The following is a 19,986-nucleotide window of genomic DNA, read 5'->3' on the forward strand; positions in this document are numbered from 1 at the left end:
ACCAATATCTACTACTCCATCCTAGAGACGGAGCTAGGTGGGGATTCATGGGTTCGGACGAACCCATTAGCTTTTTCGTAGATTCTATATATGTATTAGAAAATTAAATAAATATATGTATTAACATGTGAACCCGCAAACAAAATTGATTTAGAACCTCAAAACTCTTAACCTTGGCTCCGCCTCTGCTCCCTCCATTTCAAATTAATTGAATTGTTAGATACATTTTTCATTTTTCAAATTAGATTAATTGTTCAGTTTTCAAGACTACTTTTAAAGTATTCTTCCAATTTTATCCTTCATTAGTTAGTATTGAAATTAGTGATTAATTAATATTTAGTTATTTTAATTATAAATTTTATAATAATTAATGAGGGTAAAAATGGAAAGTTATGCCTAATTTATGTCTTAATCTTCTTTTTTTAAAAGGTATAAAACACCCAAACAATTCAATTAATTTGAAATGAAGTGAATACTACAGAAACAAAGCTAAATCCAATTAATGTGCCAAAATATTTATATACACATTATTCTCATTTATTTTTTCTTATAATATAGGAGCAATAGGGATAACTCTTCTTGGAAGAGGGGGGCGGGGGACGTGGCACCTTTTCATTTTGTTTTGACTCAACGCAATGAATAAATTATATATTATTTTTCGTTGCTATATATTGGACAACGCAATGAATAATAGTATGATCACACTAAATTAATCGTCACAACATGAAAAAAATCTTTTATTAATTAGGTAATTAAAAAAATATTTATTTCATATTATTAAGAAAATAATAAATATAAAATACAATTTATTAAATTATTTTGTTTACTAAATATCTTTTTGAGAACTGAACAATATTATAAATAATTACTTTTTTTATATTAAAAAATAATTATTAATTTTAATCTTGAATTTCTGACGTGACAATTAGTTCATTATACTTTTGAATTTCTTAATATTATTATTATGAGTAGGTGACAGTGACTAGATATGAAAGAAGACAAATGAAGAGGTCAAATGAGAACTGAATCATATCATTCTACGATTTTTAGTTTTTTTAATCTATATCAATGTATGACATTAAAAAAAAGGTTTCATATATGTAGTGTGAATTTTTATATGGATGAAAATATACATTAAGTTTTTTAGGAAGAGAAATTATTGATTGGATCATTTTCTCCCTTTTGAGTATATATTGATTGGGAATTTTTCAATCACATAGTTTGAATTGTCGATTTCTAGAGCAAAAATCAAATATCGAATGAAAATAAAAAATAAAAATAATAGAGTATACTTATGAGTTCGGAAATATTGTTTTACTATTTTAGTGCTTCTTTTATCTAGATCTTGATATCAATGTATTGTTTTTAATTGTTGATTGAAAAAAAAAATTTAGTCATCTCCTAAAAAAAGTTAATTTTCTATTTGATCTCATTTAACTAAACATGTCATCACAAAAATATACCTTTTTAGTTAAATTTATTTGATATTCAAAATTCACGAATTAAATTAAATTATTGTCTTTATATTTATTTGATATTCAAAATTCACGGATTTAATTAAATTAAATTGGTGTTGATAAGCTCGATAAGAAGGATAAACCTCCCTATTAAAAGATTCATTGTGATGATCTTATCTTACTAGAAGAGAGACATTTTATCTTACTAAACATGATAATAAGAGTTATAATTATATAAAGTACAACTTATTAAGTTATATAGTACAAATTGTGCAACTAATTATTACTTTAATTACTATATAGAAGTGATAATAAGAGTTATATATAATTAATATACAGTACACTAGTTAAGTTAGTTATTACAAATTGTGCAACTAAATATTACTTTAATACTATATAAAAGTGATAATAAGTGTTATAATTATATACAGTACAACTAATTATTAAGTTAGATATTACAAATTAATTGTGCAACTAATTATTACTTTACTGCTATATATAAAAGTGACGATAAGAGCTATAATTACATACATCACAACTAAGTTAGATATTACAAGTTGTGCAATTAATTATTACTCCATTATTATATGAAAAAGTCGAGGAAGCAGGTCTTCGTCAACATGTTTGCTTTCTAGAAAAGGGTACTTTGATCATTTATAGAAGCGGCTAGTAATTTTGTGTTTTTTTTTGGTTCTAAGTTCTTTATCTTACTTTTTTTTAGTCTTGTTATCTATTTGAAAATTACATAAACAATATTATAAATTATAATAATTATCAATTTAAGTTATTTAAAAGACATAAAAGATTTGGTTGAGTTTTGAGTTCTATCGATGACACATAAAATGAGACAAAAGAAGTACCATATATTGTTTGAAAATGACGTAAAAAGTACTACAGGTCACAATAATTAACAATTGAAAGTATTTAAATTAAAAAAATTCATTGAGTCTTGAAATTCTACAAGTGCCACATAAATTACAATAATTAACAACTTAAAAATATCTTTAAAATATATATTAAAAAATTGTTTCATTTTTTAAATTCTATTTATGTGTCACATAAATTGGAACAGATGAAGTAATATTTATTATTTAAAAAATACGTAAAAATATAGATTACAACAATCAACAATTTAATTATTTAAAAATGGGAAAATTGTATATAATAACAAACTATTAATTCAAATTAAATGTCATAACCAAAGTTTGATTTAATTGTACCCCCATAGCAAACTGTTGTTATTTCGCCTCTTTCCCTGGTGAATCTCGCTCGCCACTCTCGGCAGTCTCTCCCTCGCCTCTCTCGCTTTTATACAAACGCAAATGTATAAAATGTGTTTGTGTTTGTATAAAGCGAGAGAAAATTGTATATATACATATATTTTCGTTCTCCTCTCCCAAATCTCACTCGCGCTCCCAAATCTCACTCGCGCTCCCAAATCTCACTCGTGCTCCCAAATCTCACTCGTGCTCCCAAATCTCGCTCACCAGTCTCTCCCTCGCTTTATACAAACAAAAATGTATAAATTGCGTTTCTGTTTGTATAAAGCGAGAGAAAATTGTATATACACATGCAAATACATACATCTTCGTCCTATACACTTATAATTATACAATACAAATATTCTCCTGCCCAATTCTCTTTTGCCTTTCTCACTTTCTCGCTTTATACAAACACATATTATACAATACCAAAACAGATTATACAATTGCTTCTTTTGTATATATGTAAAGCGAAATAGTCAGCTTCTTTTGTATATATGTATAGCGAAAAAGCCATAGCAACCATAAAGTGGAGCACAATTATACAAACTATATAGCTATAACATACAAATATGATTTTTGTGTTTGCTATATGTGAAAATTACTCTTTAAAAATCATATAAATTTAAATGACCCTCCAAATTAAATCTATGTACATAAATTGAGATAAAGAGAGTAACGGGTCCTTGGGTCCGTGCTCACACAGACTCTTATATCTAGTCTCTCTAATAATAATAAGAGGAACTTTCACAAATAGCCACTATAATAAACTTAATTATGCTCCATAGCTATAGTTTGCATATTTATGGGCTGTAGCTACAATTTAAGCTATCTCGTTTGTATAATTCGTAGATTTGTATAAATTCGCAGGTTTGTATATTTCGTGGGTACATTTGTATAATTCAATTATTTTTGTATAAACTCAAAATAAAGAATTTATACAATTACAAACATCAAAAGTGTAAACAGTTATACAAAATATATTATACAAATTATGAATTATACAAAAGTTATACAAATTATATTATACAAAATCCGAATTATACAAACGTGCGAATTATACAAAACTAAAAAGCTGAGCTGCGTAATTATAACTAAAAGTAGGCTGCGAATTGTAATTAAGGCAAACTATAGCTAAGTTAAGTAATTAACTATTATATGTTTGCTTATATACGTAATTTTTCCTAATAATAATAATCTCTCCCAACTTATTTGGGCTTCTCTAAGCGGACCATCAGTTCAACCCATATGATAATAGAAGGCAAATTATTTGGGCTTCTTGCTTCAGCCTCCCTCTATTGAACCTAATATCTCTTTGAATTATATAAGGAAAGTTATGTATATATAGTTTGGCCAACGAGTTTATCGACATGACTGAAATATATGTTATATAAATATTCTATCAATGTATGTTGTGTATGTATCTGTGTATTATATGAATAATATATGTATGCTATTTTGTATATCTAGTATAAATATACACATTCTATACATTTTGCAAATTAATTGGCCAAAGACCGAAGAGTTTAAAATCGTAATTTTCCATGTTACTATATATTGTTGAATCTATAAGTCGTGCGCTCTTATTAAGATGGATTATTTGGATGAGTACATAAGTTGGTTAAAATAACTTTTAAGCATTATTTAATTTATATTGATATTTGGCAATTTTAAAAAAAGTGCTTTTATAAAATTGTAGAAACTTTGGTTTTTGTAATTCATGTTTTCATATTTGAAAGGGTTGAAATCACATTTTAATTTCAAATTTTAGGATGTTGTACCGTATAGTTTAATTGTTATATTTCTAACTCCAAGTTACAAAAAAAGATGAATAATAAAAGAAGTAGCCACAATGACCAAATTGATGTAATTTTCTCTGTGATTTGGTGACCAAAATGAATCAATGTTCTTAAAATTGTGTCTTTAATAGGGTACCGAACACTTAATGTGAAATAAAATAAAAATAAAAATTAAATATCAGGATACAATATTTTAAAGGCTCATTTGATCAAAGAACATGTTATTTCAAAATTATGTTGAGAATAGTTATATTAAGATTGTTATCACACCTTCAACGTGGTATAAAATAATAACATTACTATTTTGAGATAACTAATCTTTCTTAGAATAAGTTATCCCCTAATTTTCTCCTAATTAAACATGAGTTAAACTCATCCAAAAATTATTCTCGAAATTAGTTATTCCTTAATCCTCACTTAGAGTGGGATAAACATAATACTACAATCTTGAAATAATTAATCAAGATATATATTATCGTAATTTTATTTCAACCAAATATGAATAACGCATCTGAAAATTAATCTCGAAATTAGTTATCCCTTCCGCCTCCTACCAAATTAGTTAGCCCCACCCATCCTTGGCCCCACACCTTTTTCAACCACCCAATGTCAACCAGCCAAACTGGAAACTGAGTAAAGAGGGGAAAAGTGAGCCAATTTTCCTTCTCCCTCCGGCGTCGATAGAGCATCCAAATCCGCCGGAAAAATGAATTCCCGTTTCACATCTCTCGTTTCCCGATCACTCAAATCCAATCGCCACCACTATCTCTTACCTCAATTATTCTCTTCTTCCACCGCCACACCAGCATCTCCACCACAATACCCTCAAACCCTAGAGGGATTACGCCACCGGTTAGCGGCGGAGTCACTGACGCTATCCGATTTCACTAGACTCCAATCGGATAAAGAGTATTCAGTTGAGGTAGGGACGAAGAAGAAGCCGCTTCCTAAACCGAAATGGATGAAGGAAGCTATACCTGGAGGAGAGAAATACACACAGATCAAGAAGAAATTGAGGGAATTGAAGCTTCATACTGTTTGTGAAGAGGCGAAATGCCCTAATTTGGGAGAGTGCTGGTCCGGTGGTGAAACTGGTACAGCTACCGCTACCATCATGATTCTAGGTGATACTTGTACCAGAGGTTGCAGGTGATGCAATTTCTTGAATTCTGTCTATACATTATGATTTATTGCTGATTCAAATTAGTTTGGGATTGAGTTTTAGTTGATTGATTGATGTTAAATTGAAATTTTGTTGTACATGAGTTTCTAAGGAGAAAGATTGTATTTTTCCTTATTGTAGAAAAGAAAGATTCTTTTTTCCTTTTCTGGCAGTTGATAGTTAGAGCTAAGGGAAGTTTTTTTTTTGTTTGGGGGAGATGAGGTGAGGGGAAAGGAAGGAAATGTTAAATGACGATGTGTAAGCACAATTGCGTTTATCTCTTTGTTATGTTTCTGTGTGAGAAAGGAACTGAACTGGATATATTTGTTCAACAAAATAGATAACATGGTGACACTTTCCTACTATCCTAGACACTTCTGTCAATATGACGGATGCAAAATAAGCTGAATGATGGAAATGAATTGACATGCCAAAAGTATTATGGTAGTAGATTGTAGTTAGGAACTGAAGGTATAACAATAATAACAGTGAAAGTTAATTTGGATTTTCATGGTCATAGTGGATTCTGTTAGATAGGGATGAGAAACAAGAATTTTAATTTCTTGGCTCATCTCTTTTTCTCTCTCTCAGCCAACCTGTTTTTAGTGTATGTGCACTGTGGTTATTGAGGAAGGGTAGAAGAGATCTTTTAAAGTAGATTGAATTTAGATTTGCTTCAGGCATGGATAAACAAGACTTATGATCCATGTGATAATCATTTACTAAATCTGGCCTTTGAAATTTCAGATTCTGCAATGTGAAGACTTCACGCACTCCACCTCCTCCTGACCCAAATGAACCTGCCAATGTGGCTGAGGCCATTGCTTCATGGGGATTAGATTACATTGTGATCACTAGTGTTGACCGTGATGATTTACCTGATCAAGGAAGTGGTCATTTCACTGAGACAGTGCAGAAGTTGAAGGCATTGAAGCCACATATACTCATAGAAGCACTGAGTAAGCGCTCCTTTTTTAAATACCTTGTTAACTTTCTTCCTAGACCAGAACCCCAAAAAGCTGTGAACATTTATATGGCTTCAGACTTTGTTTACTCTATTACCTTTGTGCTTGATCTGATATATAAGATAGTCTACAAAAGTTCAATAAAGTTACTGCAATTAGACTGATAAATGGCAACAGTCTGCCTTGTGCAAATAAGTGGTGTTCCTTATTTTATTGTTACATCACTGAACAATCATTGCACATCTAGCGTCATAATAAGAAGTCCAACTTCTTGTCATCCATACACATGCTTCTGTTTTTGTACTTCATCCTCTTTGGCTCTTTCTCCTTCTCCCCCTGCGCCATCAGTTTGATGTGCTGTAATTTGATTTGATTATCTTCGGGTTGTTAGTGGACCTTGGCTGTATGAGTGCCTGAATCTCATCCAGTAACGTCTATCCTTTTCTCGTAGCCATGACAAATTAATGCCAACAGAGCTCATGACATAACGACACTTTCTGGAGTATGAAATTCACATATTTATTTTGGTCTGATTCTTTTGAGAATCTAGATATTCTGTTTGTAAGACATATGATTAAAGGTATTACTTCCTAGTTTTTGACCTTTAAATACAGTTACAAAAGTAGTCTATACCTTGTTTTAGCTTTCTGGATATTAAGCGATCTAACGTTCATTTGGGTATCGCAGAAGTTATTATAAAATGAGTTTACTGGGAAAATGTCATTTAAGTTGAATTTTTTTTTTTCTTTTTTGAAATGAGAGGAGCAGGAGCTGGTCACAAGATTTTGTCAAAGTCCTATAGACAAAGGATCTTGTTTATAGATACCATTTATGCTTTTCCTTCCATTATATAACTAATTAAACACATACAAATTATAGAAGTTTAACTTTTGTCCCTTTATTTTCCTTTTATCCATCAGTTAAGAATACGTAAATAGGTGGTTTGGAGCCTTTGTTTAGTTGGCACTCTAGTTGCTCAAACAGGGATTTTGGCAAGTGTAATGGTTCCCTTTGTCCAAGTGCTATTCTCAGTCATATTTACCTTCTTTTTAAAAGTTTAATCAAAGAAAAGAAATAGTGAATGACATATTGACATTGGAATTTGTATAACGCCAGCCTATTTGTGTATCTGTTTGTCCGATCACATAGTCAAAGTCAAACAAAAAGGTTGTGATATTATCTGATTTCATGCTGCAGCTCCAGATTTTCGAGGTGATCCTGGGTGTGTAGAGAAAGTTGCGAAATCTGGATTAGATGTTTTTGCTCATAACATTGAAACTGTTGAAGAGCTTCAGAGTGTAGTACGAGATCATCGTGCTAACTTCAAGCAGTCCATGGACGTTCTGAAGATGGCCAAGGAGTATGCCCCTGCTGGGACATTGACAAAGACTTCAATAATGTTGGGCTGTGGGGAAACCCCCGAACAAGTTGTTAGAACAATGGAAAAAGTGCGTGCAGCGGGTGTTGATGTAATGACATTTGGCCAGTACATGAGACCATCAAAGCGTCACATGCCTGTTACTGAATACATAACCCCCGACGCCTTTGAGAATTATCAAGTTCTCGGCACACAAATGGTTTGTTACCTCCTCCTCCCTTTTTATTTTTTAATATGTCTTCCTGCATATCATGTTCCTGAGTGGGTATTGGGTAATATAGTATGTAGCTTGTGATGGAGATACTATATCACGTCTAAAGAAAATATATATCTCAATGTCTAATCTGTTTTAAGGTTTGGAGATTGTAAGTTTGCTACAATGGAGAAGGTTGAAATTAATTAGGTGAAGGCCAAAGGTGCATCATTGTATTAATTTGTCAGTCCATTGCCCATTTGGCACAATATTGAGTAGTGGCAAATCCTTGGAGTCCTTGCTTTTTTTCTTTACATCTGTTTTTTTCAATGTTTGAGATTACGCAAAGGGAGCAATCTGGAGTTATTGTGGTTTTCTTTCATGAAGGGCAGGGTTTTGTAGTTAATCATAGAAAGTAAAGAAACGAAGGGGGGTGCTATAAGCAAATAGATTTACTTTTGAGAACCTCTTTCAATCTAGAGCCCTCATACTGGTTGAAGCAACAATGACGCCTTTTCTTCAAACAGCTTCACATGAGATGTTTCTGTACTTCTCCCTTTAATTCTCCAATATCCATAAAGAAGTTGAGCATATTTGTTCTTTTTACCTTTAGATGTTCAGATCCAAGCCCCCAATTATGCTTAGTTGTCATCTTCCAAGTTACGGAAAGGGATATTCTGGTTTTCTTGATTATTAAATTATCAGAAGGGAAGGGGTGTATTTGAAAGTTCTCTTTATGTTAAAATATTTGATGGATTAGTTGGTCTTCTACAAGTGTGCATGTAAGGCAAAACCACATGTCTGCTGATAGACATCATAGTTTCCGTGGAGCTGGGATGCAAAGGAAGGAAGAATGAGCAGTTTATGCCTTTTAAGACTAGACAATTGGGATTGGGTGGACTAATATGAGTTGTGAAAAATCTGGGGATCATGCTGTGATTTCGCCCTCCTCTTAAGAGGTACATTATGGTAACTCACTACTTGCACCAGTGAGGGGTCAATGGCTTTGTTGTGAATGGAATTCTCTATTCATTGAGTGAGGAATTAAGTTTGCCTCCGACATTGGAAAATTTTTATTAGTCAAAAGGTCTGATCTTGCCAGATTATTTCCCATTTTTTAATGTGTGAAGTCCTAATTGTTTTAGCTAGTAGGATGAGACAAAACCAATGTGATTATATTAACTCAAGTAGAGCCCACGGATCAGACCCCACTTGTGGGATTACATTGGTACGCTGTTGCTGAATAGCGCCCATGGTGAACTGTATGGTTATGTTAGGTTCTTCTTTTGTTTTCTAGTTTTATTTTTCTGATAAACATTGTAACTCTTTGTGTTTCTATGAGAACATTATCCCACTAAAACCCCCTGGCAATCAGGGTTGAAGGAAAATTTCTAGGGATTTGTTTAGAAGATAATTTTAATTTTGGGTAGATCCTATGTTATTTTGCGATTCTACGGTGGCTGCTTTGGTGTAGTTCTGCTTTCTGGAAAGATTCTTCATTTTTCATGTTTTTGGAGGATAGTTACTTATTTGTATGGACTTGGTGCAAATGTATGTTGGTAAGTGTTTGTTCCTCACAAGGACGAATGGTGGATGTAGTAGTGCTTGTGAGGAACAGGGAACCTTGATATTCAGGACAAGGTAGGAGTGGCCTCCGTGGTGGACAAGATGGTTCGGGTATGTGAGGAGGAGATGCACTGATGCCCCAGTGACCTGCAATCTGGAACAACTCAAAATTATGTTGACTTTACATTCTGTTGCAGTTCATCTTTTGTTTTGGTGCAAGTACGAATTTTAATATCTCGTTTTGATTTTTTAAAATTATGACTGTATGTATTTTCGAAGAAAAATTAGAAAGAACTTTGAGTGTTCAAATCTCTGATTTATAACAAGTCAATTCCGAGTTTCAAGTATTTAAACTAGTCGTACAGGTAATGGATAAATCTGAGAATTACGTCTCTGGCCTTCTTGCTCAAAATATAGCATGGATTGGTTATTTTTCTTATTTCTGCATTTTATTTTGCCTAACTTCACTCAGCATCATCTAGCAATGTTTAATTGGAACTACTTTATTGTTGCATCGACATGGTTGAACTCGAAGCTTGAAATGTTGCTTCATTACTATATTTTGATATCAAATGCCACCTAGTTATTTGGGTACTGTTAATAAACTACTTGGTTTTTCTGCAGGGATTTCGATATGTGGCTTCTGGCCCCATGGTTAGGTCGTCATACAAGGCAGGGGAATTCTATATTAAATCCATGATAGAATCTGATCGTGCAGCATCCTCGTCTTAGCTTCTGGCTTTGAGATGATACATTGCATTTTGTACCACAAACATGATGTCCACACAACATTTTTTGAGATTGAAAAGCTTAGTTAGCCATCTGACTCTTGTTTTCTGTTGGCCATGTTTCCTCTAAGAGAAAAGAGCTCCAAAAAAAAGGTGTAGATATTCAAAAGTCTGATGGGCTATAATATTTGCCTTATGTAAGCTGTTGCTATATCTAATAATCTCATGCAGTTGTACATTAACTTAATGTAATTATCCTTTCAATATTGATTTTACTTTGCCATACATAAGCATCAGAAAGCTTGATTTTGTGCAATTTTATAGTTCAACTTGGTTGAAATTTGTCGATGTTGCCCAATTTTTTCATGCAAGGGGATTTCTAAGGCCTTGTATGGTGTATGGATGTCATTTGGTATCTTGTGTCTACATTACTGTCTTGTCATTCCGTAAGGAACTTTATTTCCGTGTTATGGGCGTTTTAGCAACAAGGCTACCGTCAGCATCCGGTTTGTTTATTTGGTTTCTCACTCGGTGTATTATCCTCTTATAGGGGTTTGACGATGGACTGAATCTGAATTCGTCCATTACACAACCCATTTTTGGGGGAAATAGTTGATGTGAAAATTTGTAATTGCTAGTAACATGTAAGTTTGGGCATTCCACACTCTTCTTTCTTTTCTTAATTTGGCCAATTCAACCTTTCTTGGCGTTTCTATGAAACAGTTTTACATTATCATTTTTGTGGTTGTCAATTTGTCAATGGAAATCCATTTAAATCGAGGAGTTGTCAAATGGAATGTTGGAATGGTCATTTAAAAAAAACAAAATTGTAACAATGTCTCTTGGTCATTTCTACAAAAGCATTCTACAAAAGGATTTAAAGGGACATATTATTTAAGTAGAAAAGATAAAGCTCCAACACAAAAGCTTATAAAATGACACTGTTTATAAAATGCATTTCATGATCATAAATACAAATTATGTATGTCAAATTCCTGACTAGTGCAGTGGAAGTAATCTCCACTTCACATGTGCACTCGTTGAAGAAACGAAAGTCAAGGATTCAACTTCATACATTTCTGGAATGATGAGAAATGACTTACTGAAGGTGAAGGAACAAGTTACCTTGTAGAGCTTGTTTTCCGTAGAAAAGTCATTTTAAAGTAACTTGTTTTCCGCTTTCTAAAATATTTTGACCAATCTAACATGAGAAAATTGAAAAATGTTTTCCTTCCTAGCAAAGACATTTAACTTCTTCTCTTGTAAGGCCATCAAAAGGTATCTTATATCTAACTTGTAAGTAAATATACAACCGTTTAGCTTGGTAACGAAAAGTATTCAATTGATACTTGAGGAACTATTTTAAACCATCAACCAAAAAGAAGTTTTTTCTCATTTTCTCCCAAATGTACACAAACAGTAACTTCATCAGTTTTTCTCAATAGAGGATCATGCAAAGTAACTCCAAAAAAAACTAGTTAGTTGCACAAAAAGAAACCGAACAAATTCAAAATGACTTGTACAAAAGCATTCTTTCAAAAAAGTGGTCCAACAACATAGAGAGTGACCAAATCATGGAACAATTGTTTGGCTGCACAACTTCTCCAATCTCTTTTCTGATAATATGGAGTTCAAAATAACTTCTTATTTCTAAGAATGGATACTCTCTTATAAGGTTTTGGATTGTGCACTACTTCTGTTGAGAGCAAATAATCCTCTGTACGAATTAAGAACGTATACTTCTGCTATGAGCTCACCATCCTCTGTACGAAACTTGATAAGTGCTAACGCTTCTAGATGTTTTGATGATCTCCTCACAAGTGCAGGGACCAGGTCCTCTGCAGAGTATGCTCGTCCAGTGTCAATATGCTGTACAACTGTAAAAGCTGTCTGCGTCAGGAAGTTGGTGGAGTTGCAGAGTACTCCACCAATCAGAAGCGACGAGGGTGTTTGTACATTGGATAATAATTCTTCTTGTCCAATATATTCAACTTACAAACAACAAAAAAGATAATTCATTCAAACAGAGACATTTCAAGCTTCAAAAAACAGCAGGGACCTGATAGAGTGCTTCATTTGCTTTCTGTACCAGCTGTTACTTTGTTTGCTTGTAATCGTGCTTATATTGTAGGATTCGTTTCACTTATGAAAGAAACATTTCAATCTTGTGTGAATCATTGTAAGAACTAGGTTAAGGGTAACTTAATTTCTTACTCTAAAGTCTATATTAATCGGTTAGGATTAGTATAATGGGCAGTGTTGTATCTGCTCTGGCTTAGCTAAGTGATAGGAGGTATTGCTTAGTGTGGAGATTAGCAGACTAATCTCATTTTGTAAACGGACTTTTACTTTTGCTTGGAGAAGATTAGTGGAAGGAGCTTGAAAAGTCATGTTGAGAACATGTCGTGGCTTTACTCCCTTGAGCAAGAAGGTTTCCACGTAAAGTTGATTGTCAATCTTTACTTTCAGTATTTGTTCTTTACTGCTTATTACTGTAACTGTATTGAGGACCTGGTCCCATCTAAAATCCAGAGGTAAGGAGTTATTGATTGTGCAGGTATATGTAGATGACATCATACTTGAAGCCACCTCAGACTCACTTTGCAAAAAGTTTGCTGAGTTGATGAGTAGTGAATTTTTAATGAGCATGATAGGGGAGCTTACTTTCTTTCTAGGTTTGCAAATCAGACAGTCGTCTTAAGGCACCTCAATATGTCAAGAGAAGTATATCAAAGAATTGCTCAAGAAATTGAATTTACTTGAGGCAAAGGTTCTGGACACTCCTAAGAGCACAAGTGTGAAACTTGACTAAGATGAAGATGGTGTAGAGGTAAATCAGACCATGTACAGGGGAATTATCGGGTCACTCTTATACCTCACTGCAAGCAACCAGACATAGTCTTCAGTTTAGGGATGTGTGCAAGGTTTCAAGCAGCACCAAATGAGTCACATCTGAAGGCAGCCAAACGAATTCTGAGATATCTGAAGGGAATGCAGGACCTGGTCCTTACCTTCCCAACAGGTGATTCATTTGATCTAATTGGCTATGATGATGCTGACTATGAGGACTTCTTGTGGATCGAAAGAGTACATCAGGCATGACACACTTTCTAGGATCATCACTGATCTCTTTGGGGACAAAGAAGCAGAATTAAGTTGTACTGTCTACAACATAAACAAAATATATGGCTGCTGGATCTTGTTGTGCTCAACTTTTGTGGATCAAGCAACAACTGGAGGATTTTGATGTTCTCACAAACACAATTCCTCTAATATGTGACAACACCAGTGCAAAGAATATGGCCAAAAATTTTGTGCAACACAAGAGGACAAAACACATAGATGTGAGACACCATTTCCTGTGGGACATTGTTGAGAAGCAAAATGTGGTGATGAAATTCTGCAAGACTGAAGATCAATTGGTTGTCATCTTTACAAAGCCCTTGAGTAAAAAATGTTTCATTAAAAACATGATGAGGCTGGGGATGCACAAAATCACCTGATCTCCTGACAATTTGCATAAAGCTCCTTCTTGCTGACTATGTTAAGAAGAGCATATATCTATACTTGTTTTAATGTTGGTCATAAAAGAATTCACTTTTGGTACCTTAATGCAGGTATACATTCATGGTGTGTCTAGCTGAAGGGACGATTTAATCACACTAGGCTGGGTTGCAGATTGAAACGAGGACATGGTCCTCATAAAGTTAGTAGCACTTATATCACACTGTCTGCCTATCAACATCACTGCCACGCGTCCATCGCCCATTCATCGCGTCAATTTCAAGTGTCTTTTCACTTTAAAACCAAAGGTCGCTACTATTGGGGACCCGATACCCTTTCAACTCTATCTAAAACTAAGTATTTAAAGAATCAAATTCTTCAAATCTCTTCAGTTATTTCCTTCTGATTCTCTAATTGTTTTTCAAGTATCTTTTTTCCTCTCCCAAAATGTCTAACTCTGTCTCTTCTTCCCAGACTCTTATCTCCTAAGAAGTTGAAAACCCTAGTTCCTTCAACTTTTCCATACCCCCTTCAGATGAAACTCCTTCGACTCCAGTTTGTGGAGTTGGTGAAACGAGTGCCATAACAGCAAGCCAAGTTCAAACGGAAAGGGTCAGGAAAAGGAGGAGGGAATGTATTGAACCTGAAAAGCCTACCTCTACACCTCTCCCTATCAGATCTAGTGATACTAAGTCAGAGGATGTTGCTGCTTATATGACTAACAAAAGAAAAGAAAGTGAGAAAGAAAGAGTTAAATCAAAAGGAAGTCAGAAGAGTGCAAAGAAATCCCCAGTGAAAAGGGAGAAAGTTAGAAAATAGGTGACTGAAAAATCAAAACCCATAAAGGGATCAGGTCCTAGGGTGCAAAAACAAAGTGAAGAAAAGGAAATGACAAGGGAGGAACGGATAACGACAATGGAGAACTAAAAGATTTTAAATGGCAGAGTCTTTGACCCTGACATTTTAACCAAATTTGGCATGTCAAATCTTTTGATGTTGTCTCCATTCAAGGATGGAACCATTTCTTTGGAACACCAGTTCTGTACTTGCACGAACCTGAGGTGCGAGAATTTTTCTACAAAATGGAACTTCTGAAAGGTGGTGGAATCACGACTACTGTTAGGGATGTCGAAATGTGTCTGGATGAAGAAATTTTAAGGATCATTTTAGGGGTTCTTGTGAAAGGAATTCAAACAATTGAAGGTTGTAAACCATCCAGTGACTTCATAAAACTTTCCACAAAATGTGGAGATGTCAAGAATGCAGGGTTACCGAAAAAGTTTCTCAAAAGGGAATATCAGTTGCTTTATGAGTTCATCAACAAGGTGTTAGTGCCCATAACTGAAAAAAGAACAGTGGCATATGTTGGTGATCTTTTTCTTATGGAGAAACTTGATGAACTTGAAGAGACAAACCTTCCTATCATTATGCTAGAACACATGCACATGGTAATGACTTGGAAAAAGGCAAACCATGGGATTCCATATGGTTACTTGCTGAATTTTGTATTCATCCACTTCGAAGTGCCTTTAGGAAGAGGGGTACCTGGTACCACCAAGCAGATGTTTACTGCTGCTACCCTGCTGAAATGTGAGTGTGTTGAAGGAAAAGCTAGGGGCATATCTCAAGTGGCAGATGTTCTAGAGCAGTAGGTTGCTCTTAAACGGGAAGTGACTGATCTCACTGGGATTTTGAATGACAAGGAGGTTGAAATCGCTAAACTAAGTCTGAATTATAGAAGGTGGTTTCGAGGGGACCTGGTACCAGTGATGGAAATGAGCAGGCGTTGCAAAAGTTGAGGGATGAGAATACAATGTTGCTGAAGACAAATGCCTTACTCAGTGAGGAAGTTAAGGCTCTCAACAAGCAATTTATCAAGGCTCATGAAAATGCAAATGAGTGTTTGTCTATGCTTATGCGCACCCTCAATCCCCTTCCCCCTCCGTTCTAAACGTGTCATGTTTCCCTAGTTTTTCTTTTCTCTTTAACCCATGATTCAAAACTCTTGTGGCTTTGTGTTGTTTTGACTGACTACAATGGTCAATATTTGTGATCTAATGCTATTTATATTTCTGCCCTGTTCATGTATGGTTTAATATTCTCTTTATGCTTACATACACATGTTCTGTGTGGCCCAAGGCCCTGAATTCTTTATTGCCATGCATTTAGCTTGAATATGTTTACTGCTTCACCTTTTCAATGATGTCAAAAGGGGGAAGTTTGTTGTAAAGGTCGGCTGTGGAATTAGGGTCATTGAACTAAGGGGGAACATTGCTGCACTGAACAATGGTGGAATTTGTTGTGTATTTGAATGAATGTTTTTACACTCACGTGAGGCTCTGTATAAGTTGTTTGTCATTATCAAAAAGGGAAAAAATGATAAGTGCAAATGCTCCTAGATGTTTTGATGATCTCCACACAAGTGCAGGGACCTGGTCCTCTGCATAGTATGCTCGTCCAATGTCAATATGTTGTACAACTGTAAAAGTTGTCTGCATCAGAAAGTTGGTGGAGTTGCAGAGTACTCCACCAATCAGAAGTGGCGAGGGTGTTTATACATTGGATAATAATTCTTCTTGTCTTATATATCATTCATTCAAAGAGAGATATTTCAAGCTTCAAAAAACAGCAGGGACCTGATAGAGTGCTTCATTTACTTCTTGTACCAGTTGTTACTTTGTTTGCTTGTAATCGTGCTTATATTGTAGGATTCGTTTCACTTGTGAAAGAAATGTTTCAATCTTGTGTGAATCATTGTAAGAACTAGGTTAATGGTAACTTAGTTTTCTTACTCTAAAGTCTATATTAATAGGTTATGATTAGTATAGTGGGCAGTGTTGTATCTGCTCTGGCTCAGCTAAGTGATAGGAGGTATTGCTTAGTGTAGAGATTACCAAGCTAATCTCATTTTGTAAACTGACTTTTACTTTTGCTTGAAGAAGATTAGTGGAAGCAGTTTGAAGAGTCCTGTTGAGAACATGTCGTGGTTTTACTCCCTTGAGCAAGGAGGTTTCCACGTAAAGTTGATTGTCAATCTTTACTTTCAGTATTTGTTCTTTGCTGTTTATTACTGTAACTGTGTTGAGGACATGGTCCCATCTACATAGGTGGATGCATACATTCCAACAAATTTGCATTTGCAATAATAAAATATGATGTTTGTCAAGCACAATCACATAAACAGAGAAATAAAAACACACGAAAAGTACTTCTAACCTAACAAGACTAAAACAGTTGAATCCGTGAATCCTCACTCATATCCTAAATTTTTATCCTTAGCCAATCTGTAATCTCTCCTTAGTGAGTCGTGTAGTGCAATTCGTTTGGAAAGTCTCCAAATCTGGAAGAATCAAAATGAAGTCTTCTAAAAACTCTTTAGTACTAGAATGACATGACATAATTTCTAACTCCGGATGCTTGATATTATTTACTGGCAATATATCAGTTCCCACCTCAAGAAAGATGATAACCTGACAACCATCAAAAGAAACTCAGAATGCAACATTATATTCCTATCAAAAGAAACTCAGAATGTAACGCTATGTTCCTATTACACTTCTCAAATCAAAGATTTCACCATTTTTCATCCAATCAACCTATTTTTGATGTGCTACCAATAATAAAATTTGCACGCACTTTCTTTGTGTTTGATTCAATAAATATACTCTAGCAATGATTAGAAATTTGGAGATGTGCATCAAGACAAAGTTTTGTCATGCAATAAAGGAACATTAAAGATGATTAGCACATATGTATTCTATGAGCTTTAAGTGGTTAACTTGTACAAACACGCAAATCAAATTCAAATGCTTGGGATAAGCAAACGACTCCAACATTTCTTACCCAAACGTAGTGTTATGGCTTCCATATCTGTTTTATTTATGAATCCAGGTCTCTTCTGGCCTTTTAACCCAAAAAAAGCCATCAAACAGTAGATTTTTTCTAATAAGGCCATCCAAAGGTTAGCTTATAAGTAAGCTAATATGCAACACTTTCTTCCTATTACCCTTATCAACTTCAAAGGTCTCATAATTTTCATATAGCAAAACTATGTTGATATGTAAGCAATAATTTCATTTGCAAGGGTTCAAGAGTTGGGCGTGGGCATCAAGAAAATGCAGTATGGCATACAATTAAAGAACATCGTAAGCATATGGAGGAAAGAAAAAGGGTTACCTCTTTAGTATCACAAATCAAACTTAAATGTTTGGAACAAGCACACAACTCCAAAATATCTCTAAACCAACTGGTACCATCACTAAGACTTACATGATCTACATATAACAGAACGAATTCTAATTCTTGCAAAGCTTTTGGCAATGTCAACTCTCTTATGGTTTTCGTGGAAGTAATCTCTACTTCACACAAGTCCATGATGAATGAAATGAATTCAATCGAATCAAGATTTGCAGACTCTATACATATTTTACCATCAGAATAAAGAGAAAAAAGTTTGAAACCTCACCCTATGACTTGTTTTCATTGTTCTACAACCCTTTCTTCTCCATTTCATGTTTTTGTCTATCTATATTTGCTCTGTGCAGGATTCTTCTTTCACATTTAGGAATCAGATCATCCCCATCAAAGTTGTTTTCTTGGGATTCCTCCCACTTTATCAACTAGTAAATTGCAAGGCCAACAGAACAGACCATTGTACCAGCCGCTAGATTGCTAAATTTTTCAGCCATTTTATCTGTATCTACATCGAATCTCTTCTGCATTGGTTGATTATGAATTCAAGAAGAACAAAAAATAAAAGGAAAAAGAAAGCTTTTCATCTCATTCATTCTACATAAGAGCTTCTTCAATGGTGGAGTTATCACCTTCTCAATGCATTTCCATTGCGCGAATTTGGCCATCATGTTGAATGAATGTAATTGAAATTTCTAGAGCCCTTTTTTTTTTCAGTTTTCTATGTACTTATCTGTGCTCTGTACAATATTGTCACACGTTTTGGAATCAAAATCCCATCAACTGTGTTTTCTTGGCTTCCTTCCATTCTACCCACTTATAAAGCGCAAGACCAGTTGAACAAACAACAATTTCAGCCATAAGATTGCTGCATTTTTCGCCATATCATCAATATCAAGATTGAATTGCTTCTTCATCGGTAATGGGATACTCTCGTCAGTCTTGTACACCCTACAGGCTTCTTCTGTTCATATTAAAAAAAAGGTATTAGATTATTAATTCATAACACTTGAACAAAAATTGAAAGAAGAAAAAGTATTTACCAATGGAATACTATCTAGGAGAATCTTGCAACCATATTGAATGAAGTATAAGGAACTATATATATATATATATATAAGGAACCCGCTCCGCCCCATAGACCCACCCCTCATAAATTTTTTAAATGTTATTCTTTTCTAGTTAAGTTTGATACTAAAAAATTAAATTCGTAAAAGTAAATTCATTTTTTCACTAAGTTGTGTTAATTTTATAGATAATGACTTAAAAATTTATTTTTTATTGATCAAACTGGAAGCATGTAAGAAATCTTATTAGTTTTGATTGAATTATTTTCATTTATTATCTTGAATATCTTAATAGATAATGTTATATTACTCTTATAAGATGTTAGTCATTTATTTCCAATACAACTAGTTGGATGATTTTGTATAAATTTTATTTACTAATAAAAAGATGTGAGTAGTTTTATTCAAAATTCCAAAATATTATCTAATATACAGAGTAGCAAGTTTTTTCCTATGGTTTTATTTAAACCTAAATTGAAATTCACAACTGAATAAATAATTTTATTGTTACATCAGTGAACAATTATTGCACATCTAGAGTCATCCATACATGTTACTGAATACATAACCCCCGAAGCCTTTGAGAATTATCAAGTTCTGGGCACACAAATGGTTTGTTTACTCCTCCTGATCCCTTTTTATTACTACTATTTAATATGTCTTCCTTTATATTGCTTGTGATGGAGATACTATATCTAATATCACGTCTAAAGA

At 34.0% G+C, this 19,986-nt stretch overlaps 1 protein-coding gene and 1 long non-coding RNA gene across 2 annotated transcripts; one reads left to right on the forward strand and one right to left on the reverse strand.

Moving 5' to 3' along the window:
* The first annotated feature begins 5,077 nt into the window (after positions 1-5,077).
* Positions 5,078-10,638, forward strand: LOC125817424 (lipoyl synthase, mitochondrial). The gene is made up of 4 exons (XM_049496958.1): positions 5,078-5,667; positions 6,428-6,639; positions 7,843-8,222; positions 10,407-10,638. Exons 1-4 carry the CDS (start codon positions 5,225-5,227, stop codon positions 10,512-10,514), a joined length of 1,143 nt encoding a protein of 380 aa, XP_049352915.1. The 5' UTR covers positions 5,078-5,224; the 3' UTR covers positions 10,515-10,638.
* On the reverse strand, positions 7,928-19,897 carry LOC125817426 (uncharacterized). The gene is made up of 2 exons (XR_007442296.1): positions 19,823-19,897; positions 7,928-8,160 (listed from the first exon to the last, which is right to left on the reverse strand). It is a non-coding gene; the product is annotated as an uncharacterized LOC125817426 (long non-coding RNA).
* Between the last annotated feature and the right edge of the window lie 89 nt (positions 19,898-19,986).

The sequence above is a fragment of the Solanum verrucosum genome, unplaced genomic scaffold (genome assembly GCF_900185275.1).
Source record: "Solanum verrucosum unplaced genomic scaffold, falcon-dt-bn FXZP01000280.1, whole genome shotgun sequence".
Classification (NCBI taxonomy): Eukaryota; Viridiplantae; Streptophyta; class Magnoliopsida; order Solanales; family Solanaceae; genus Solanum; species Solanum verrucosum.

Excerpts from the sequence above, each read along its gene's own strand:
- LOC125817424 (XM_049496958.1), top strand. The coding sequence starts at position 5,225 with ATGAATTCCCGTTTCACATCTCTCGTTTCCCGATCACTCAAATCCAAT. Across the intron at positions 6,640-7,842 it reads TATACTCATAGAAGCACTGA|CTCCAGATTTTCGAGGTGAT; the intron begins GTAAGCGCTCCT and ends TTCATGCTGCAG. Across the intron at positions 8,223-10,406 it reads AAGTTCTCGGCACACAAATG|GGATTTCGATATGTGGCTTC; the intron begins GTTTGTTACCTC and ends GTTTTTCTGCAG.